At 46.0% G+C, this 24,459-nt stretch overlaps 2 protein-coding genes across 2 annotated transcripts in view; one reads left to right on the forward strand and one right to left on the reverse strand.

The window, feature by feature from the left end:
• Positions 1 to 24,239, forward strand: part of TMEM132B (transmembrane protein 132B) — a 209,404-nt gene extending 185,165 nt beyond the window's left edge. Inside the window, exons 6-9 of the mRNA XM_058816681.1 lie at positions 12,197 to 12,402; positions 19,337 to 19,610; positions 21,005 to 21,196; positions 22,371 to 24,239. Of these exons, the coding sequence (XP_058672664.1) occupies positions 12,197 to 12,402; positions 19,337 to 19,610; positions 21,005 to 21,196; positions 22,371 to 23,525 (1,827 nt within the window). The 3' untranslated portion in view covers positions 23,526 to 24,239. The remainder of the gene's footprint in view (positions 1 to 12,196; positions 12,403 to 19,336; positions 19,611 to 21,004; positions 21,197 to 22,370) is intronic.
• On the reverse strand, positions 6,523 to 9,852 carry LOC131565668 (endogenous retrovirus group K member 24 Gag polyprotein-like). Its single transcript, XM_058816682.1, has 2 exons — positions 9,527 to 9,852; positions 6,523 to 7,642 (listed from the first exon to the last, which is right to left on the reverse strand). The coding sequence occupies exon 2, from the start codon at positions 7,412 to 7,414 to the stop codon at positions 6,743 to 6,745; it is 672 nt and encodes a 223-aa protein (XP_058672665.1). The 5' UTR covers positions 7,415 to 7,642; positions 9,527 to 9,852; the 3' UTR covers positions 6,523 to 6,742.
• Positions 24,240 to 24,459: the final 220 nt, after the last annotated feature.

Consider the following 24,459-nt stretch of genomic DNA (forward strand, 5'->3'; position numbering starts at 1 on the left):
GTGTATCCTTGTGTTACTGGGAGAAGATTAAAGGCTAGATTAGTGTGGCAAATATTCATGACTTAAGACATTCCTCTTAATGCTGTTAAGCTCCCAAGCTTTGCAGCCTGTCTGTCTGCTCCTGGGGGCTGTGCAGTGTTGTTGTTGCTGCCACACTGCCATGGCAGCCCTGGGGAAGGGATGCTCTGTGCCATGGCAGGAGAGCAGCACCTGGGGCTCCTTCTCCTTGAGGGATGCCTGGAGAGGCTCCCTGGAACAGAATTGGGCAGAGTAACAGGAATAAAGCAGGGATTTATTAAAAGGCTTTCAAAGGATGCACCTTGGGCAGTGCAAGAGCCCAGCCAGGGCTACACCCGAGATGGACCCAAGATGGACAATGGTCTTGAGTTTTCACACTTTTATAAGTTTTGGTTCATTTCCATATTGGGTTCACTGTCCAATCCCAGCTCCAGGTTGTGCAGTCCCACCCTCCCAGTTTGCTCCCCTTAATTCCCTGCTATTTGCACTTTTTTGGCTGAAGCTGTAGCTGTGCCCTTGGTTCTGGGGCTGGAAAAGGATTGAGAGTGACTGAGGAGAGGCAAAGGATTGTGCTGTGGGACTGAGGAGAGGAAAAGGATTGTGCTGTGGGACTGAGGAGAGGCAAAGGATTGTTCTGTGGGACTGGGGAGAGGCAAAGGATTGAGAGTTACTGAGGAGAGGCAAAGGATTGTTCTGTGGGACTGAGGAGAGGAAAAGGATTGTGCTGTGGGACTGAGGAGAGGCAAAGGATTGTTCTGTGGGACTGAGGAGAGGAAAAGGATTGAGAGTTACTGAGGAGAGGCAAAGGATTGTTCTGTGGGACTGAGGAGAGGAAAAGGATTGTGCTGTGGGACTGAGGAGAGGCAAAGGATTGTTCTGTGGGACTGAGGAGAGGAAAAGGATTGTGCTGTGGGACTGAGCTGTGAGGAGAGCTGCTGACACTTCATATGGAGTTCAGAAATACACACTAACACAGTACAGAATGTGGAAAAGGTGAAAGCTCAGCCTTCAGGCCTGGTGAGGGCTCCTGCAGGAGCAGCTCAGGGGTTGATGGGCGCCTGCTCTGCTCCCTGTGCTCTGTGCAGCTGGGGAAGGCTGAGCTCTCCTGCACGAGGGCCCCGCTCCCTCGGTGCCCTGAGCTTTGTGCACTCTGTGTTGTCACTCCTATGGAATATTTGCACGCCCCGGCAATGTGGAGAAGCCAGCAGGCGCAGAAGGGTGCCTGGCTTCAGCAGTTAGAGCTCATCTGCTGGGGTTTCTCAAACACAGTCTTTAGAAACCTCTGTTTCCCTCGTTAAATTTTTTTTTTAAAACTTGAAGGATACGCAATACATGAAATTGAATGAATATGCATGTAATTGTTTCTTTTTCTTTAATTTCATGGAGCCTTAGATCTTAAATTTCAGTCACAGGGATTAGAGCCATGAATCATGAACATTTAGTTTACTTAGTGCTCAGAAAATGACTTTTAAAGCCCGTTATTCTGCAAAGAACGTTACATCTGATGCTGCCTGAGTATTTTCCCCTCTTACTTTTCTCACTCATCTGCAAATTATTCTGTCAGTTTCTAGCCCCATTTGTGTGAGCAATTCAGTTGGGGGAAAACAGAGAGGGGGGAAAACCCCACCTTAGCTTGTAGCTCAAACATATGTGTTATTTTCACCTAATTAACAGCTTTTGCAGAGCAGGTTCCGTGTTTGCAATTAGATGGGTGCAAGAAGGAGCTGGTACCATCTGCTGGGGTTTCACCACAGAAACAGCTCTTGAGCCCTTCTGGGATAGCAGCTGATGAATATGAGAAATGTGGATGTTTACATAAACTAACGAGTGCTGGTACTGCCTTATCTGCACAAGTGGAAGGATCAAATATTTAAGCAAATCCACCTCAGACGAGAGCGTGTGCTTGGGATTGGTGCTGGGGAGAGATGCTTTGTCTCATGCTGGGAGTGGAGATGTCTGATGGAGATGAGCAGCCTGGCTGGAAGGATGCTGACAAGGCAGCAGGAGCCAGGCTGGCCTGCACGTGAGACTGCTCCAAAGAAACAGAAACTCATGGCAGTGGGACTGACAGGATTTTGATCACAAGTGGATAAAGGAGATCCTGCTCTAAGCTCTGCTCCATGTGTTCTCATTACCAACAAAAGGAGTGATTGAATGGGAAGAAAAAAGCATTCCTAAAGCTTTCCCTAAACACAAACTGTGCTGAGACTGAAATCAGCTTGAACTTGCTTCATGTGCACCTGCTCTGCTGCATCCTGGCAGTGGAACTGCTGCTCCATCAAGGGATGAGTGCAGTTGGTCCAAACAACTTGAAGTGTGACAGAGCAGAGAGTTTGAGCCTCCATAACCACACTGCCTTTGTTCCAAGCTTGTGTCACAGTTGGCTGTCACTGCATTACAATAGACAGTGAAGTCCTCCCAGCCCTGAAAGCTCCTGGTCCGGGGCCAGTAAAGCAGGAGAAAGTCTCTCACTTGCTTCAACAAGAGCTGGATCGAATTTCAGAGGCAGGCTGTGTCCCTGCCATCCCGTTCTCTTTCACACATCTCAGCAGAGCCCCTCTGGTTCCCCATCCCCTGCAGCAATGCTGTGCTGTGAGCAGAACCAACTCAGCCAGCTCTAGGGTTTGGTTCTGGATATTGAGCACACCAACTCAGCCACCTCTAGGGTTTGGTTCTGGATATTGAGCACACCAACTCAGCCACCTCTAGGGTTTGGTTCTGGATATTGAGCACACCAACTCAGCCAGCTCTAGGGTTTGGTTCTGGATATTGAGCACACCAACTCAGCCAGCTCTAGGGTTTGGTTCTGGATATTGAGCACACCAACTCAGCCACCTCTAGCATTTGGTTCTGGATATTGAGCACACCAACTCAGCCACCTCCAGCGTTTGGTTCTGGATATTGAGCACACGAACTCAGCCACCTCTAGCATTTGGTTCTGGATATTAAGCAGCATTTCTTTTCCTGCAGGGCAGGTGACATTCCTGGGGGACCAACCACTGCCTGTCCCAGGCATTCTCTTCTCTTCCAAAGGCACCAGCACCTTAACATGGCCATGGAGCTCACCTGATGCTGATAATCTCTCTTTCTCAGTCTGCACATGGTGATGAGAAAGCAGAAACTTTTCATTCCAACACAATTCCTCAACTTGATTTTTGTTAATTAAAATCTCAGCTGATGGGTAGAGGATCTCATTTCGTGAAACAGAGAACATTTTGGCAGCTCCCATGTACTGCTTTAGCTGCTCCCCATTTGCTCTCAGTGTTCTCTCTCCACAATCAATCAGGAGGAAAGTGGAGCAGCTGTCCTTGCTGTGTGCTCTGGGTGCCCAGGGGTTGCTGCTGAGCTGGAATTCAGCAGCAGGCTGCAGAGTGAGTGCTCACCCACCTTTCTCTCCAGAGCTGTGCCCCTGCCAAAGCTCTCCTCTCCAGCAGGAACGCCCCTGCACCGTGCTGGGGAGAGAAGGGGAGCAGCTGCTCTGCACCTGGGACTGCAATCCTGGCACATCTCAAGTGTTGTTTAATAATTTTGCACAGATCAACAGTTTTTGAATAGTGCACACTCCGTTCTGTTCAGCAGGTTTTTAAACTCTCATCGTGCATTCATGGATCAGTGCACCTTCTCTAAGGCTCAGCAATTGTCTGCATTGTTAAACCCAAATGTTAATGTCTGCCACGCTGTCCTTCCCTCTAGTTCAGTGCATTTCAATGGGGGTTAAATGCTAAAACCACTCTTAAAACTTCAAACACCCATTCACATCAACACAGGCTATACCTGGCCTCATCTCCCTCCTCCCTCGGTTTCCTGCTTAGGATGAAGATCATTGGAGATGCTTCAGGCTCACCTTGACATATCTCATTTTTTACCTTTTCTCCAGTGAAAGCTGGTGGCTGGGAGAGGGAAATCCTTCTAATCCTGTTGGTAAGTGTGGCTGTTGGAGTGCTGTGAGCCAGGCAGTTTGTGTCCCGTTCCTGTGGAACATTATTATTCAATGGTAAGATGAAAAACAAACACATATCGAGCACATGGGATGGGGAATACTCGGCTTAAACTCTGGCTATCATTTCTAAGTAGGAAAGAAAGCTCAGAATGTATCTCAGGGGATTCCTAAAAACAACACTCCTATCTGAAGCTACAGCAGCTATTTCAGAGAACAGTACTTGGAGACCTGATTTGCCAATAAAAACAAATTAACGGGAAAAGAATGTTTCAAAAATGACACTTCCAAGACTGTTCTGCACACGTGGAAGATTAAAAGGGAATAAAACCTCTTGTTTTATTAGTTTAAATTCCAGCATCATGTCATTTGCCATCCTTTACTATGGTATTCTTAATCTACCATTTGCCTCAAATTGCTTGCAGGCAATATCTGCAGACCCCAGTGCACAAGAGGAGCTGGGGCAGGGGGAGGCAGAGCTGTTGTGAGTTTCTGAAGCACTGGTGAAGGCTCTTTTGGCAGCAAGCACCTCTTTTCATGGGTGAATTTGAGCTTCAAATTTAAATTATCTTGGGACATGACTGGATAACCAAATGCCTGAGTTTTTCAGCTGAAAACACACTGTGTTAGACCAAATTCTGAGACACATGGTGTCTGCCTCAGTTTTCTTAAAATGTGTTGTAAAATTAGCACCATTCCTTTGGGGTTGGTGTCAAAAACTCACAGGTGAGAAGTGCCACAGGACAGCTTTGCACCGCGCTTGGTGTCACACTTGCATCCTCTTAGGCAGTGTTGCTTTGCACTGAATTAACTAGAATTCATTCCTTTGGGTAGGAGTTTCTCCTTTATAATTCATTACCCGCGTCCATGCACAGCTGTGTGTAAATACCAGTGAGAAGTGTTTGCCTGGAGGTGAGAAAGGCTGACCTTGGGCCTCCTGAGGTGCTGCAGACAGGAGAGGGATGTCCCTGTGGCCGGGTCTCTGCTGAAGCAGGTCTCGCCGTCCCCTCCCACGCTAGAGAGTGTGGAGGGAAATGGTTGTGCCCAGCAGGGTTTCAGCACTTCAAAAACTCCTGAATAATAAACAGCCAGAGGACTGTGGCTGTCTTGTGCCTCCTGTGAGGCTCCTTGCAGGGTGACCTGCCAGCTGAGGGTGAGGAAGGAGCTTGGAGCACACCCTGCACGCAGAGATGAGCCACGAGCAGGCATCTCTTGTTTTCCTGTCAGTTCACGTCCCCTCTGTTTTACCTGCTCCCCCAAAGGGTGCAGAAGCCTTTGTGACCTGAACATCAAATGGTTTCCCAATTACTCCTCCCAAACTGCTGTCTTCCTCTGGTCGGGATTAGCCTGAAGTGAGGAGGCTGTCACACACTGAACAGGGCAAATTGAGCTTTTTTACAATTACTTGTGGGGATTGGAGCCAACCACCTGCTTCAAAGCCCTGAGAGGTTAATTGCAGCTCTCTTTCTCTTGACCTGCACATGGGAGCACACGGTGGCTGGCCTGCTCCCCTGCAAAGTGTCTCAAACAGCACTTTCTGGGGCTGCCAGGCAGCTGACGATGGATGCTGACAGACTGCTTTACACAGCCTTGCTCCGTGTGTTTTACATGAGAGGGTGGCATTCTAAGCTTTTGCTGATTCTTCTCACTGTGTAGTGTTTGTAGGAGAGATTTAAGAGCCTTTTCCCTCTTTGTTCCCTCAGAAGCAGCAGCTCAAAGGGATTCAGTGTGGACGTCACCTGCTCAGGCAGCTCTGATGGGAAGAGGCAGCACTGGGACCAGTTCCCCTTCCAGCAGCATCCCTCTGACAGTCAGAGAGTGGCTGCAAGGTTTGGAGGGGACTGAAAGGGAGAGAAAGTGCAGGAGGACATTGCTGCAGGGCCCAAGGCTCAAGGGGTGTCCATTCCCTCTAGAGCAGTGAGAGGGAACAGTGCTGCTGCCATGAATCGCAGCTCCAGGATGGAATCAGCTCTGTGTCCTGGATCTCTAGTGGGTCCCAAGGGAAAAAAGAGTGCTGGACATTTCCTGTCCATACTCAAGGCCCTCATTTCCTTCAGATGAGCCAAGTCTGCTTTTTAGCACCAATTGTAGTGAGGTGGGTGAAAGGAACATGGCAGTAATGAAATATGTGTGAGTGAAACAGAGGCTTCCTCATGAGAGCTTTAGTCTATCCTGCTTGTCATGGGATTCAGCTGGATTTTCCTGTGAATTGTCTGGTACGTTTGTACTTAACAGAGTAAACTCAAATTCTAGATAGAGAACTGAAACAATGGCTCTTTTCAAGTTTTCTTATCCAGGCTGGGTTATTTTCTGGGAGATACACCTGAGTGAATGCTGAGCTCTGAACGCTGCACTGGGTGAACCATAGCAAAGTTATATTTCCTGCTTTGTACTTACCTTTTGGTTAGTATATAAATGACTGAATGTCTCTGTCTAAAAATAAAATCTGTGACATTTGTAAGCCTAGATGTGAAATCCACCCCCCAAGGTTCCCCTGATGGGGAGACTCCTAAAAAGTGCTGTGTCAGAATTAAGAGACGAACGGGACTTTTGGTTTTTTCGGTCTTCAGGCTGTTTATTTTTCTCTTATCAACAGTTCAGCATGCTGTCTACATACCAGACCTAGCCTACAAAGAGAAGGCACCAAAAAGTCACAAAACACACAGGTTCAAGATATTTTAAAACTATTTTGTCCAATTAACCCTTAGAACGTATTTTATTTCTACTCTCTACCAATAACGAATTATTCTTGTGTCCACCATCTGCATTGTGGTTCTTCCTAACCAATCACACCTTGCTGCACGCCTCTAACATTTCAGCCATGGTTGGTTGACCAGGCATGGCACTAATTATACGTTTGCACTCTGCATTGGCGTTTTCAAAAGCGAGGTTTTGAAGCAGATATTGCTTTGCCACTTCGTCACTCACTTGTCTGTCCACTGCCTTCACGAGACGATCGATGAACGAAATGAAGGGCTCAGAAGGACCTTGCTTTACTTCTGTGTAAAAGACTTCTGGAGTTCCCTCCGGCTGGATTTGCAGAATTGCGTTCCGCGCCGCCTCTTTGATGTCTGCAATCACGTCTCGGGGCAGCTCTGCCGCCTGATGTTCGGGGCTGGCGTGGGGTTCATCCCCTGCCAGCTGAGCCGGGGTGAGGGCAGCGCGGGGCCCTCCTGCGTAGCCGTTCCTCAGCTGAGCCAGAGCCCTCCGCCACCTCGCATCCCACTCCTGGAACTGTTCTTCTGTCAGAATTAGCGAGGCGAGGCGTCTGCAGTCATGAGGTACCAGGTCGTAAAAATAAAAGGTGATTTTTATTAATTGCTGGAAGTAGAGAGAGCCTAAACCATCCTCTTTTACTGCCTGTCTCAAGTCTTTAATTGCATCATATGTCAGTGGTCTCCATTTGGGATTCTCATTTTGTCTGCCATGTTTTGTTGTCTTTGATTTTGTTGATGCCATGTCAAAATCTTCCTTTAATGTTTTTCTTCTAATCTCTGCCCAGTTGGTAGAATTTGCTATGTCTCTTGATGGATCTTTTGTATTATTATTTGAGATGGCTTCTGGAATCTAAGGAAATGGGACAAAATCTGTTTGTATTTTGGGGGTTTGTGTCCTGCAAAGATGGTCTTTCTTTACGTTTCGAGGCTGTATTCACTGCTTCCCCTTGTGAAAAACACGTTCACTCTCCTGTGAAAATTTAAAAGGTTAATTAAAGGGCAATAAGAGACAAGGAGCATAGAGCAAAGGTTATTATGGCTGGGGGCATTTAGAAATAAAAACCACATATTTATGACAAAGTTACTTTAACATCACACATAAAAAATCAATTTTCATATTTGTGAAAAGCCAATATTATAATATGTATTATAACACATACTTATATGTGTTATAGTATATATAGCATACTATAATACTAATAGTATATATTATATTATATTATATTATATTATATTATATTATATTATATTATATTATATTATATTATATTATATTATATTATATTATATTATATTATATTATATTATATTATAGTATATTATAGTATATTATGGTATATATTATATAGTATATAGTATATATACTATTTCACTGCTATGTCTAAGCTAAACTAACAGTAGAAATGGAAGCTATATCTTCATAACAAAGTGATTTTAACATGACACATATAAGATCCATTTTAATATTTGCGAAAAGCCACTATTATAATGTGTATCCATAACACCCCTCTGTATGAGGAATTGCTGGTTGCATTTATCGCTGTGTATTAGAATTGGAGGGTGCAATAATTGATTTGGCCAGAGGTGGCGCTGCAGCAGGAGGTTTAACGTCTTGTCGTCACGAAATGACGTCAGCGGAAGTACTTAGCATAAATTACGGAAGTGCAGGGCGCCGCCATTTCGCGTACGGAATAGGTGCGCAGGGCGCCGCCATTATGTGGGAAGGGCATGTTTCGTGCGCAGCCTCTGAGCCGCACTAATGAATCAGGGGGACTCCCGCGGAACAGCCACGGAGAGTGATTGACAGGCCGGGAGGCGGGGCCAGGGGCGGGGCCGCAATGGCTGGAGGGAGCTGCGGGCTGGGGAGCGTTGGCTGTGAGCTTGGGTGTGTGAGAGAGCGGCTGGGGAATGGACACCCCGCGCCGCAGCTATGGGCAGGAAAGAAGCGCTGTTTGCGATCTCTGGGTCTGTGGGCAGTAAAGAAGCGCTGCTTGTAATCTCTGGGTCTGTGCTTGCCACCGCCTTCCGAGACTCCATCCGCCCGTCCCGAGGGAGCCCTGTCCTCCCGCAACCTCTGTGTGCCCCGTCCCCGCCGGGCTCTGCGCACTCCCTGAGGCCAAAGCCACGTTTGCTACTTTTACAAACCGCCGCAGGTCCCGCTCTGCTCCCTCCGGGTAGAAGGGAACGGCGTTTTGCGCTGTTTGCGGTGGTTTTGCGTACCCGGGGCCGTCCGCGCGGTCCCTGGCTGCGCAGGTTGCGTACCCTGCGCCCATGCCGCGGTGCCAGGTGGCCGCGCACCGGGACAGGCCCTCCCGCTGCAGGGCTGCTCCTCGGCGATTCGGGGCGTCCCCCGGCTGTGGGGAGCGCCTCGCAGGGCTGGCATGTCCCCTGTCCCTGGGGGAGCCGTGGGGAGCGATCTGTGCAGACGCTGCTGGAGCGGGGCAGGGGGGCTGCCCCGTCCCGCCGCTCTGGGCCGCACGGGCCGAGGCCGGGCGCTCTGGGGGGGCACTAATTATCTCCTGAGCCTCTTGTGCCGCTTCTGTGCCCGGCTTCTGCTGGCTAGAGCCTCACAGATCACCCCACATGATGGAAGAAGTTTTGCTGCTGCTGTGTTAAGCGTAGCAGCATTGTGTGGTCTTAGATTCGCAGAGTCCCAGAGAAGGGGATCGAAAAGAGCCCCTGGGTCTGCGTTTGGAAACTGTTCCTGCACCCAGTGTAAAAGATCTTTTAGTTGGGACAGCCCTGGGATGTTCCCTGCCCATTGAGTGTAGGAGGTCTAAGGTGTCTCTTTGTGATCTGGAAATTAGTTTCCCGTTATCAGTCTGTGATTAACCCCAAAGAACATAAATCATACCTCACTTCTCGCCTCAATTCCCGTCTCGGTCTCCAGCATCCACGTTCTGCTCCAAACCGTTTCACCAGCGTCCAGGGATTTCCAAGTTCTTTTTTTCTTCCTTTTTTCTTCTTTCTTTTCCCTGGGGATTTTCCAGCTCACAGCTGCTGTTTCTTCAGAGAGGTCCCAACCCCCACAGGTGTCCCCACACCACGGCACCCCTCACTGCTGGCTCTTGGCTTTGTGTTTGCTCTGCCAAGGTCAAGATTGAGGCGCCCCAGACGGTGTTCTGTGTTCAGACTCAGATGTTTATTATTTCTTATCTACATTACAAGTCCTGACTTCTACAGCATTCTAGTAACAAGCTACAAAATGGCCAACTGTCTTTCTCTACAAGGTCTTTTAAGGCTAAACTATCCAATTAAGAAATGACACCTGAATTGTTTTCACTTTTAACCCAATAACTAACCCCTCGTGTCCGCACTGCGGACTTTTCTGTCCAATTACACAACACCACCCAAACCCATGGAGAAGAAGGGAGAAGAAGGTGAAGGATCAGCCTCCGCCCTAAAACCTCCATCTTGCTCTACATATATTGTTAAACTCTTAAGTTTTCCACCCTGTGATATTACACACTTCTAATCAAACTCCACACCCACAATCCCAGTGCTATCAATTTTGGAAGCCTTCTCCACGGCCTCAGGTCAAATGCAGTGTTCTCTTGTGGGTCTGTGCCTTTCAGCACAGAAAGTTTGAAATACTCAACATCCAGCATTCCTAGACTGATATTTTTATAGCTAAAATTAATGTCCATTTTCAGTTCCCTAATTTAGCACCTTTCTTGTCTGCTGACAAGAACGTTTGATGCAGCAAGAAGAGAATCTGAAAAATTAGCTGCTGTCTTGTCAGATATTAGTTATTCCCATGATCCGGCCTTGATGTTTATCCCTCCCTCTTTGAGTTTTCTTAATTATTTCTGTCTTGTATTAATTCTCACATAACTCCCTGGATGTAAGCTTTATGGTTTAGAATCTCAACTGCTCATTCAATTAATGGGCTTGCTTAATGTGCTTAAACTTTCCAGAGACGCTCGTGACACATTATGAGGGAGGGAAAAAAAGATTTCAAGTCTGCTCCATCTCATTTGTGGTACTCCTGAGCCTGAAGTCCATTTTAAGCTCTTTATCAGATTATCTAGATATATTATTTTTATATTCTTGTGTTCATTAAGCATTTATGTGAAGGAGTATTCTCTCCAGAAGAGGGACTGTGTTTCCTTTGCCCCATCCCTCATCACCTGGCTCAGCCCCTCTGTAAATGAGCAGTTGTAGTTTCAGTACATTGAAAAGGATCTGAGAGGGCTGACTTGAATATGGCAAATGTGGAAGGACAGATCTTTTACTTCATATCTGAAAACTGGGTATTTTTTGAGCAAAATAAAGCATCTGCCAGAGGTTTTCTCTATTTTTTTCTTGGCTCAGTAACCCCTAATTCCTGTTAATATCTGAAAAGATTTGAGGTTGGTTTGCAGAGGGAACCCAGCCTGTTCCCCCCCGAAGCCTACATGAGTTATCTCAGTAATTCCAGGAAAGCAGAATTTAAACACGGGCTCAGCCAGGCTCCCTCTGTGCCAGAGCCTTGGACAGGTGACACAGAGCAGCTCTGACAGGAGAACAAAGTGCATTCCAGGGACACAGCCACATCTCATCAGCTGTGGGCTTCAAAGATTAAAACCACTCTGCAACCATGGGCTCTGTGGGAAATGAGCTCCTCTCTGTCTTCAAGGCAGAATGCAAACCAGATAAAGATAAAATACATGTACACATGCAGGTATAGAACTCATTATATATGTATATAAACATGAATATTGTACATGAATAATATACATGAGTGTTATACATGGCTGGGTGTTTGTGTATCTAAAACTACACTGTTTGTATAGCTAAAACCACACACACACATTTATAAATATATTAGAAACCCCTCCCTGACAAAGGAGTCCTGTCTTCCAGGATGCAGATTGAATTAGTTGCTACATCATGGTTTTATATAAATGAGATCTGTGCTCAGGACCTTGATTTTGTGCCAGAAGATCCCTGGAGCCAAGAGGGCAGATGAGTTGCAGTACACAGCCCACACGCTGTTTTTAGCAGAGATTTCATGGAATGCCACGGAGCAACTATGAATACATTTTGTTAAAACAATTACTGAGAAGTCCTAAAAAATAATGCTTCTGCTGCACTTCTGCTCATGAGCCATAAGGGCATCTTTGTCTTTCAGCATTACAGTGCTCAAGGAAAAGGGAAAAGATTCTGGTTTATGGTTCTGAGTCAGTCTTTTTCTTACTAACATATGGCCCCATTTTTCCTGGTTCTTTAAGCAAGTTGTAAACATAAATGTTGATGCACATGGAGTTTGATTCATGAAGGGTTTAATTTGCCTAATATAAAAGATTCACGCAGGTTATATAACATCATTAAATTATTTTTGTAGTTTGAGTAGTATCCTTTGAGGAAAGCACAACTCTTTCCCTGGGGTCCATTTATCACTGTTTGCTTCTAATTAGAGAACTGGAAATGCAATATGCATGACTTAGATTTGCAGTGTTGTCTTAGCCCTCATGTATCATCCTCGTTCTTCCTCAGGAACTTTTATTCATTTCCTAATTTTTGATATGTATTTTTTTTTAAGGTTTCTGAGAGCTGTGACTCCATCTTTGTTAATGGCAAGGAGATGAAGAGCAAAGTGGACACCATAGTGAATTTCACGTACCAGCATTTCACCACGCAGCTGGAGGTGACGGTCTGGGTGCCGCGGCTGCCGCTGCAGATCGAGATCTCCGACACGGAGCTCAGCCAGATCAAGGGCTGGAGGATCCCTGTCACCTCCAACAAAAGGTGGGTATGTCCCCAGCACGTGCCTGGGGCTCTGCTCTGACAGCTCAGCCATTTGAGAATGAGCATTTCAAAATTGCTGTCAGCTTTGCAGCCTGCCTCAGCCTTCACTCAAACACTGGACAGTTTAAAAGGCAGAGCTTTGCCTGGAGCAATGATCAACCCTGCACAATCTCAGGACATTCGATCACACATTCCTGAGGAAAAGCACCTGGACATCTCCTGTAGGTGCAACACAGCCCTGTGTGTGTGTGTGTGTGAGATATTCAGCACTGCCAGACCTCAGTTCTGTCTGCTGGGACAAATAACGGGGCCAAGGAAGGGTTCAGGTGTCACTGTCTTGGACCAGGTGACCCAGGTCTCTTCCAACCCAAACCCTCTGTGATTCCATGGCTTTGGGTGGTTGTTCAGTCTGTGCAGGCTGCTGTATTACTTAGCAACTCTGAATTAAATAAGAAACAATTCCTACTGAAGACCATGTTTCCCCAGGAAGAAGTGGACAGGGAAAAAGGAGGGCAGAGACAGTGGGGCTTCTGAGCTCTGATCCCATCATTCCCTACTGGAAATGCCCATTCTGTAATAACCATCATTTGCAAGATAGAACTTCCTGTGTTGGTGGATTTCAGGTGAAATTGGAAAATATTGGTGGGGAAAAGGCGTGACACCAGGTCAGATTTATCACCCAGTGAAAAAGCCCTGCTGGCAGCAGCAAGGGGAGTGCTGAACACTGTGGCAGATCCAGCTGAAGCTCTCCAGTGCCCAGGAGAACATCTCAGCTGCTGAGGAGCCTGAAGAGCCCAGACAGCAGTGGAGAGAACTACACACACTTCATAAGAGCACAGAACCAAGGGAATGGCACACAATTTGCAGGGTGATCAGATCACAAGCTCCAGAGAAGGGCAATGACTGACCTGGTGATTATTTGGGTATTTTTTGGCTATGACAGAGGAGGTGATGAGAATCTGGCACAAGAGAAGTTGCAGTGTTTGCTTCAGTGACAAAGGCAGGAAGAGCTGTGCTGGGTGAGGAATGAGTGGATTTAAGCTGACTGCTTAAATCTTCACTGAACTTCCTCTCCTGCCTGTGCTGTCCCAGCCCCGAGGCACAGCTCCTGCTGAAAGCAGTGGGATTTTGCTGAGCACACAGCTGCAGGATTAGGCTGGTGTTTATTGCAGGAGCAGACATTCAGCCCTGCTTAGCAGTCGTGGGCATTCTCAAGTTAAACCCATTACAGGCAGCGCTGGAAATTTCCCCCCTGGTGTCTCCTCCTGATTTATTTGGCCAGCTGAAATAAAGAGAATGGTCTGAGAGTCTGCTCTGCTTGCAAGCTGGCAGCCTGTGCAGAGTTTTGGTGCAAAGCATTTGCTGCTGCTTGGATTGCTCTGGAGCTGCTGGCCCACGTCCTGCAGGCATTTTCCAAAGTGTGGACACTGTGCCATCCCCCTGGAAGGTCCATGCCCACATGAGCAGCAAAGGTTTCAACAGGAAACAAATGATCTCCCCTTTTATTGACCATTCATGGGGATTTTTAACTTTGCAGGGCTATTCTGAAGCAATGGTTCAGAGCCAGCATTAGTTGTGCTCACGCTGACATTTACTTTGCACATAAGGTTTTTACATTTCCTTTATTTTTAGATTTGGATGGTTTTTACCTGAGATTTAGTGGCTTTTCATTTTGGCTCTTTTTTATTATTATGACTTTTCTCTTTACTTTTTAATCTGCTTATACCTCCACCTCCTATGTGTTTCCCCAAATCCTAAACACGGGGGAGGTTTTATGAGTTTTAGGTGATAAGCTGAAGCACTCAAGACACTTGGACTGCAGTCAGGAGCTGTGCGTTTGAGAGTGAGCAGAGTGCTTTTATCTTTGCAAAAACCCCAAATCCAAGCATTTCCCAGCAGGTGAAGCCATAGCATTGTGTTGTTTCAACTTCACCTTCATGTGAGAGCCAATATTGGCAATTTGCACAAGGTTTTTGATATCTGTCTTTTTGAAGGAAACTCAAGGATTCTTTCCAAAGTCGCTCACAACAGGCTTTGGCATCCTTGGACTTAGCCCAGAAATAAACTGAAACTATGTCACTGTTCTGGTCATGGCAGGATTGCAGTGTGGCTCCTTGTAGCTCACCTCACCACAAACAAAACAATTTCCCACTTTGCTCCTGTCCTGCAGGGTTGGTGTCCTCGCACCACTGCTTGTGTTCTCAGCAGGAACTGAACATTGCTGTAAAGTTATTCATCAACATTCAGCAGGCAAAATGATGGAATATTTACAGGGATTGTGCAGAGACACTTCAGCAACCTCCAGAGGTTCTTTCATCTCCTCTGGCTGCCCCAGGGCCTCGTTCCCACCCCCACAGCGTGGCTGGCTGGGCCAGATGGCAAAACAGAGCTGGGTTTACAATAATCTTAAACGTGTTTATTGGTGCTGTTAGCAAAAGAAACGTTTGTGCATCAGCATAGCTTTTCTTCTTCTGATACAGCTGCTCTCCTCCAGACCTCAGAGAGTTTATGTGCCCCAGATCACATCTGTTCTTCCCAGGGATGGCTCTCCAGCCAGTAAAATGTCTTGCTGCTCCCTGTAAACCCTGCCATGTTTGTAATTGTAAAACACATGTGATTACAGACATGTTTGCCTCTCTGACTTCTTGAATCATTTCCACAAAGCCATGAAGAAAGCAGGGTCTTTAAAAACTTTTACAAATGTCCCCTGCACATTGAACTGTGTTGGTTTGTAGCTGGTCTGAACAACTGCAAGAGCAGGAACTTGTCAGCAGAAAGGAAAAGACAGGCTACTTTTATGCCAAAAACTGGAAAAAAACCCCAATTCCTCTCCCCTGTGTAAGAGGAGCAGTACAATTTACCAGATCACCTGCAAATATATGGCAAATCTTTAATATTATCAGGAGGAGAACTTGATGTCTGGTGAGTGCTGCTGCAGACAGGAGGAGCCTCCCTGGGCAGGTGAAATTCAGCTCCACCACCAGCTCCTGAGTGGTGCCTGAGCCAGCACAGGCTGCACAGACCCCCAGCCTCAGCAAACAGCAGGTGTATATTTAAATTAAAGTCAAATATTAGAGTGTAGAAGAGGTCCAGGCAGACTCTGCTAGTCTAACAAGAACATTTATTTCTATTCCTCATGCATCTGCAAAATAATTACCTTGTTCTTGAGGTTCCTGCACCAGCTCTGTGCACACATATTTACATGGCATGAGTGGCTTCAGCTTGCATTAATAGGAATTGCATGGCTAAAGTCCCACAGAACAAGCTGGCAATTTAATTTCAGTAAATATTTGCAGCTGGGATAGGACATTGTTTTCAGGAGGCTCCCAACACCACCAGCACAGGCTTCACTTCAGGCAGGGTTTATTGAGCTCTGCTTTGGTCCTGTCCAGTTCTGGAGACAAAAGCAGGAAAGCTGGCCTGGGTTAAAAGCAGGAGAAAAGAAACTGCTTTAGTTAAACCCTCAGGGAGTGCTGCCCTTCAGAAGTAAAACTGTGAAATTAAGAGACACTGGATTCAAACCATTCCACTGGTGGGTAACAGCATCTGCACAAAGCTGGAACACGCTGTAAATTTGCTCCTTTGGTTAATTGACTTTAATGTCCTTTGGAGATAAGGCCTTGGAGATTTTTGTTAATAGGTAGGCTGTATTTTCAAGATCTGTGAAAGTACCAAATTACATTTCTTCTTGAGCTGTGAGTGGAGTTATGTGCAGCTTTATTTCTGTGGCTTCCACTAAATCAGCTTCTAGTGGTTTGTAATTTGTATCTGAGAGAGATTTCTTTTTCAATTAGGGATGTTGGAAATGTTTTTTAAACATGCGACTCTTTGTAATGAGTATTTCAAATCCAAACCCAGCCAAACTGATTTCTTTAGGGTTGTTTTTTTTTTTAAACAGAAAATTAGCATCTGGCCCAAGAATGTGATGCCTGGTTGGAGAGGGGTGCAGATTAAAAGAGACACACTTCAACTGCTCAGAGACAAGGTCTGTAATGTGGAGCTGACAGATCACTGATTAGATCAGTGCTTGCAGGCACCCTTGGAACTGGCTGCTGCTTCAGCTCAGCTCCCTGGCAGAGCCTTTCCTCTGTGAAATGTAAATTAAATGTAATTCTGGCAACCTTGGCTCGCTCCAGAAAAGCACAAAGCCTTCCAAGCAAGTTTGCCAAGCAGCAAGAAATAGGCTAAGGAGGACTCTGAGAGATTTTCAGAGATGACCAAGGGGAAAAAAGCACAATATGCAGCAATAGCTTATGTTCACCAGGACTTGTCTTGAGCAGAAAATGAGCTTCCTGCTTAATGAAGGATTTTAAGCTTACTGAAAACACTTTAATGAGGAGTTTAAAGGGAACTGTGCAATTCACAGGATCTCAAACACTGACTTACTGCCTAAATCTTGATTTTGTGGTTTTATAGTGGAAAAATTATATCCTTTGTTAAAAAATAAAACAAAACCAGAAAGAACTTGAGTTGAGACCTGGCAAAGCAGACTTGCAAAGCTTGTACAGAAAATTCAGACACCTCCCTCTCTGCACTGAAAGAACATGCCTTGCTCATCCCAGGCTTTGGAGAGGCTTTTCTGGTGCTCCACATTTGTCTGCCACAGACAACATGTTTCTGAGCAGAAGTATATCAACATCTCTGAATGTTTTTGTGCTGAAATGGAGCCTTGGCATTTAGGATACCCCAGGGAATGGGCTGGACTTGAATCATCGTTTTGTTGTGGTAAATGCTGGCTGCCCACACGGCCCCAGTGCTGGAAATAAGGACAGGAGTGCCCCTGAGCAGCATTCCTCCCCTCTGGTCATCCCACAGCTCATATTTATCAGCTGGGGCTGGAAGAGAATTCCCTCCAGTTGTTTGGAATAGATTTCCTCTTGGACAACCCAGCAGTGCAAAGTTTTAAACAGTGAAAGTAGAAATAAACAAGGACATAAATAAAGATAACAGCAACCCATTGGATCCGAATAAAACATCGACTCACAGAATTGTTTGGGTTGAAGGAAACCTTACAGATTATCTTGTTCCAGGCCCTGCCCTGGGCAGGACAAACAGGAGTAGGAAGGGAGTGTTGTACATGATGCTGGCGTGGGTGTTGAATATGTGAACATCTCCTGCCAGCCACACCACGCTGCCTCTGGGTCTCCTTTCCCATAACAAGGCTGGTTCCCATCTGTTCTGTGCTCTTTTTGCCCCACATCCCTCAAATGCTCCTCACCTGAACAGCTTTTGCACGTTTTTCTGCAGTTCTGCACAGGCACTAATGGTACTGCCTGCATTATTAAGAGAGGGTCAGATCCCCAATCCCAGAGCTGAGCTTGGTCCTGCCAAAGTCTGAGATTGCTCAGAGCTGGGTTATGGCCTGGCTGAGCTGGAGAGGGTCAGAACACAGGAATAAATTGAAAGTGGGAACATTAAGGAGTTCATGAATTTGTTTACAGTATGGATGGATGTGGACCACAGAAGCCCAATGAACATTCCCCTTCTAGAACTTTCTTTGTGGCTGTTCTGCCAGCTGTGAGCTGACTTCAGACTGACACCAGTGCTGGCAAGGAGAGAACAACTGAAAGTTTCCCCGAAATACCCAGCTAGTCAAACTCTCTAAGACTAATTTCTTTGGGAAATAGAAATCCTTTTTTGTAGCCTTGCCCCTAACAATTCCACTGTTATTCAATGATGTTTCACTCAGCAAGTAATGATGGACACTTGTTTTATACACACAAAACCAAAAGGCACCACAGACCATTTACTTGAGGCTGAATATAAATATTCAGCTAACAAGTGATGCATTGAAAATGTATTTCCAGTGGATTAGGTTCTGTAACACTGGGACTTTCAGTCATTTTGAAGAGCACAAGGATTTTTCTTAGATATGTTTTCAGCTTACTGGCTGCCAGCTTTTTCATAAAACAATTTATAACAAAAGCAATTCTGTTTTATAATAGTTTTTCAAAGGAGGAGATAAAGGGACACAGTAACCACAAAACTACCTCCTGCAATACTTTGAAAAATGAGAGACTTATCCTGTATTTCCCACCCTTGATATAGAGGTGGCTTCAGGCTCAATAAATACAGGAGGGAGGGAAATTATTTCTGAGCAATGAATCCACAGCATGGGGGCATAATGAGTAAAAGTGTGACCACCCACTGCTTAATACCTGACTTGGAAGAGATAAGAGGATCCATGTGTTTGTGCCAGGCAATGAACAAGAGAAAAAAAATATAAAATATTAAATATTGGTGGTAAACTGGGTCTTCAAGCAGACAAAAAAGTCTGTGAGGTGTGACAGGAGTGCTATCATGTACAAATCACCATGATGCCTTCTCTGAGCTCTAGGGAAAGCAGTTTTATTTCACAGGTTCTACTTTGAAAGGGAGACAGATAGAAAATGTGGAAGTGTGTCCAATGCTGCAGGTGTCCTGCACGGTGTAATCTGAGTCACCCTGCCTTGAGGGGGAGCCCAATGTTCTGTTAACAGCAGCTAAAGATTTTGTTGTGACAGAGCATTTTGAAAACTTCTTAGCTGATAGCATATTGCTAAAGTTACAGGCAGCTGTTCTAGCCAGTCACTGAAAGCACACCTACACCTGCTGCACACATTGCTGCCTTGTCTGCTTTCTGTTAACAAACCACAATACTTCATTATTAAGCTTAAAACCTTCTACTGCCTTGTTAAGCATATTTTTCTGCAGTCTTGAAGTCAATCTTAGCCTAAAATTCAAGCTGATATTTTATGTCCTTGCTTGTTATCCCACTGTAACTTTTTCTACCTTCAGACCTTGCAGCTGCACCTAGCTCTGAGTTTCTGTGCTCTGCCTGGCTCTAAGCTTTTCCAGCTTTGTGGGAATCACTTCCCTTTGCCACGTCCCCCCGAGGAGGTGCAGCTGGAGCTCTGCAGGGCTGGGGGTCTAACCAAGCCGGCTGTGTTCACAGGCCCACGCGGGACAGCGAGGATGAGGAGGACGACGAGAAGAAGGGCAAAGGCTGCACCCTGCAGTACCAGCACGCCCTGGTGAGGGTCCTGACGCAGTTTGTGGCCGAGTCCTCGGAGCTGGGGGGCCACCTGACCTACCTGCTGGGCTCGGAGTGGCAGTTTGACATCACGGACCTGGTGGCCGATTTCATGAAGGTGGAGGAGCCCAAGGTGGCCAAGCTGCAGGAGGGCCGGGTGCTGGCTGGGCGAGAGCAAGGCATCACCACGGTGCAGGTACAGCCCCTGCAGCCCCTTCACAGGGGGCTCAGCCTCACACACCTGGGCTGCCAGGGCTCGGGGCTGGGGTGGGAAAGTCACCGATCGCAGGGGAAAAATAATAAAAACCAGGAAGCTGGAAAAATGGGCGTGCTAAATGGAAAAGGAAGTTTGAGCGGGATTCATTGTGGCTGTTTGTCACTTGCATGGAATGCCCTTAGGTGAAGCTTTTGGAGGGATTTGTCCATCTTAGTGTGACTGGAACACAGGGGGATTTCTCTGGCTGGTGAAAGAGGTGACGTGAGGCACACAGCCAGCTCCTTCTCGCTTCACTGGGACCATATGAGCATAACTGTGGGGAAATTGTACCAAATATCTACATGCACCTTTACATCCTTGAACATATCTGAAAAATTAGTTCTTTTACGTTCACAAAACCGATCGCAAACCATGGACACAAAGATAATCTTCAGATGCCTTTTGGAGTGTTCATGTTCCCACCTAACCTCTGCCCAAATTCATGCACCTTCCTTAATCAAAATAAATGAATGGAAGCCCTGGGGCTCTTCTCAGGGGCTGCAAACACCTGCAATGTTCTGGTCACACTCTGGAGTCAACACAGGGATTTTAGGGCTCAGCTCCCTTCAACCTGAATAAATGGGATATAGAGGTCAAGGGATTTCTGCCCTTAAAATGTCTCTTCCTCTCCAGTGACCCTAAAAGAGCAGGGAGCTCCAGTGCTGGGAGCTGTGCTGCAGGTTTCTCGTGTTGGATTAGACAAATCACACCTCAACTATTCTGGGCTCAAAGCAGCTGTTTCTGTCACCAGGATAAAGATGAGTCTCTTTCTGAACATGCTGGAAACAAGGTCTTAGAGCAACTGGCAGGAGTATTTTGGCATTGAAAAATGCAGGCAGGCCCCCAGTGGGATTTCCAAAGTTCTTTTGCAAGTCTCTCTTTCATTTCATTCAGGTCCTGTGCCCCTAGAAAGGCAACAGGCCAAGTTCCCATCAGCCAGGCTTTGAGCACTTATTTATCCCCTCACTGAGTTTCAGTGTTAATCAGTGTCTTACACTCTGTCCTGGGCTGCACTGCATTAACAGGGAGTTTTATAGACCCCACAAAAATGACTTGCAAAAAAACCCCAAAGATCCATTTAATTAATTCTATATCATATATATTTTGTCGAGATCAAGCTGCAATTTTGAAGTAATTTGTTGTTTTATTAAATTATTTTTTTAGATAAAGTAATTTAGCAGCAAATGAGTGTAATATCTTGGGGGAAACATCAGCTCTGGCTTAGACATGGACGTGACAAACCCAGGATTAATGTGGTGTGCTGGTCAGAGGCCAGCCTGGCTTTGAAACACTTCATTGCTGTTTCATGCAGGACTTTTCCTCTCTCCTGCCAGGTGCTGTCCCCTCTCTCGGATTCCATCCTGGCAGAGAAGACAGTGATAGTTCTGGATGACAGGGTGACCATTGCTGACCTGGGGGTGCAGCTGGTGTCAGGCCTGTCCGTGTCCTTTCAGAGCAGCAAAGGCAACAAGAGAGCCATCCTTGCCACCACCTCTGCCCACGACATCCTGCGCACTCCCAAACAGGTACGCCCCAAAAATGCATCATTTCATTTCATGCTCCCTCTGCTCTGGCAGAGGAATTTGCTGTTAATTTTAGGCAGGAAATATAATGAATATATGGCTGTGAAAAGCAGTAAGTAAAGGCTGTTCATCTTCCTGACCCCTGCACTCTGCAGAGCTGCTCTGGGGAGCTGACAGCACAGGGAAGGGGATGCACAGTGCCAAACAAACATGGATGTGCCACAAAAATCTCCTTTTCTGTGGGGAAATGCAGCCTAGCTATGGGCTAAGGCTGGAATGCCAGTCCTTAATTGTCTCACAAAGTCAGCTCAGCCAAAATGACCTCTGGCTGCAGGTGCAGAAGTTTTCATGACCTGCAGTGCTGAAAACTGATGAGTTTGTGCTTACTTTGAACCATATAATCTGAGGAATTAAATAGCTTTTAATGAGACCACAGAACAAATTCTGGATGTGGTTTTTAATAGAATCCATAGAGCTGAGGTTATACATCAGTGCAGAAAGTGTAACTATATTTTTTGCACTAGCAATTTGCAGCAAGAAGACAAATTGGTTTGGTCAAACATAAAAATGGTGGTTTTTTATGAGTGTTTCTACAGTTCCCAGGAAAGACCACAATCCCTTTTGCATATTGCAAGTCCTGCACATTTGAAAGCATGACAGAAAATATAAAGTACTGCACTGAGATGTGTTCTCCTCCCAGTTTGTTCCGTGGGCTGGATGGGCTCGCTGGCCCGACACATTCCAGCCCTGCTCATTGCATTCCATGAGGCCCTGGAACTGCAGCATTAGAGAAATTCCCCATTATGGGTCCTTTACAAATCTAATTGACCGTGATGTTGGAAATATGATTATTTTCATCATAAGGCTCCGGCATTCAAAAGAAGCTTCTCTCTTCAGACTGAGAAAAAAGAATCATCAATTGTTTTTTCCAGCACTTTTATTGAATTTACATGAGTGTTTCTTTGATAGTTCCTGAAGGTGAGGTAAATGCCTCAGTGGTCTAGAGAACACGAGCCTGCAAGAAAATGAGCAGCAGAGTAGACATTTCCATTTTCTTTAAAAAAACAAATCAAAAACAAACGCTGAAGTTAAATCTGTATTCTTTTCAGACTTTAACAACAGAGTGTCTGATTTGTGCTCTCTCTCTCACCTGTTTTCCCCCATCCTGTCCCACCAGGAGGCTGTGGTGAGTGCTTGGGTTCTGTTCAGCGACGGGGCGGTGACGCCCTTGGACATCTACGACTCCAAGGACTTCTCCATGGCCATCACCTCCCTGGATGAGATGGTGGTGTCCTCACACCAGAGCCTGCAGTCCCTCTGGCCCGTGGTGGTGGCAGAAGGGGACGGGCAGGGGCCCCTGATCAAAATTGAGATGGTGATCAGCGAGCCCTGCCAGAAGACCAAGCGCAAGAGCGTTCTGGCCATGGGGAAAGGAAACGTCAAGGTGAAGTTTGGTCAGAAGGATTCGGACCAGAAAGGGAGCACCAACGACATCGATGATGTGGAGAAAGATTTTAAAAGCCATGCCGGCAATGCCATAGAGAAAGCTGCAGAGCAAGAGAGGACAGCACAAGACTGGTCCAAAAACCACGAGGACGTGTCCGGTCCTGAGGACAATGCAAACAAAAGCACAACTTTCATCTCTCCCATTGATCAGGAGTCCCTGGAGGATGGCCAGCTTCAAAACAACCCAACTGCCTTCACAGGTTTCCCTGCCCAGGTAGAAATACCAGGAGAAAGCAATCCCAGTGACCTCTCATTGACTTCCAGAGGATTGACAGACCTGGAGATTGGCATGTACGCTCTGCTCTGTGTTTTCTGCTTGGCAATCTTGGTGTTTCTGATTAACTGCGTGGCGTTTGCTTGGAAGTACAGGCACAAAAGGTTTGCTGTGAGTGAGCAAGGCAACATCCCCCATTCCCATGACTGGGTCTGGCTTGGAAATGAGGTGGAGCTCCTGGAAAACCCAGTGGACATTTCGCTCCCATCGGAGGAGTGCACTACCATGATTGACAGAGGGATGCAGTTTGAAGAAAGCAACTTTCTCCTTAATGGGAGCTCTCAGAAGACTCTTCATAATCATATCCTCAGATCTTCTGAGTACCTTTGTGAAAAAGAAGTTAAAAGTGAACCTATAAATCCTTCTGGGCCAAAGCAGAAGCGAGTAAAGTTCACTTCATATACAACAATACTGCCAGAGGATGGAGGCCCCTACACCAACTCAATTCTATTTGACAGTGATGATAATATTAAATGGGTATGCCAAGATATGAATCTTGGTGATTCCAAGGAACTTAGGGACTATATGGAAAGACTGCAAGACAATATGTAAAACTACTTTCTTATGTTTGTAATCACCTTTATGCCTTCTGTTTATGGATGGTGGAGCAGTCAGTCCAGTCAGCAATAGGAACACGACAGCCCAACCCTGGAGGTCCTGAGATGATAACCTGATGGCAGAGAGCAGGTCCAAGAGGCTGGCTGAGTTAATCCTGTTTCACCACAAACCAGGATGTGCCCCTAAAGCAGCTCCCTGTAGGTGTTGGAGGCGTCACACACGATGGCTGTTGCTGTGTACTGCCTGGTTCTAGCAAAATGCTGATCCACCTGCGCTCAGACTCAGAGGAGACTCCATGTGTTGGTCATCTCTCATGAGAAATGGTCAATCAGAAAAGAAAGGGATGTTTGTTTGCATTGATTTTTTCTAGTCGTCGTCCTTTGTAAAGCACAGTGGACATTTCTTGCTCACAGCCTGAGAGGAGGCTCACGGAAAAAGGGATTGGAATGAATCTCATTTTATTGCCTATGTGCAATGCAGCCAAGTAGTCTTATTATTTTTTACAGATATAAAAAACCCCATGTGGTTAATTTCTTCTTATATTGTTTGTGAATTTTATTTGACTTAGGGAACATTAAATATTTTCTTTGAAGGGGTTTGGTTTTTTTTTGGTTGTACCAAAGTGTAGTACAGTAATATTTATAATGATTTGAGTTTTTTATTCATCTGCTTCAGCCCCCAGAGATACCTCCTTCATCACTGATTATCTTCCTCCTTTCCATATGGGTCGTTAGTATTTGAAACATAGAAAGGAATTAGAACTCTTACTGGGAAAGGGTTGTGTCTTCTTACAGGGAACTGTAAATATAATAATAAACCCTGGAAAATAAAAATCAAGGAGTAGCCCTGGGTTCACTTTTGTCATTGCTAATATGAAAAAATAACCTGTAAAAAAACCCAGTACATACTTCAAAGGGAAATGCTTTGC

Source organism: Ammospiza caudacuta, chromosome 18, assembly GCF_027887145.1.
Source record: "Ammospiza caudacuta isolate bAmmCau1 chromosome 18, bAmmCau1.pri, whole genome shotgun sequence".
In the NCBI taxonomy this organism is placed as follows: Eukaryota; Metazoa; Chordata; class Aves; order Passeriformes; family Passerellidae; genus Ammospiza; species Ammospiza caudacuta.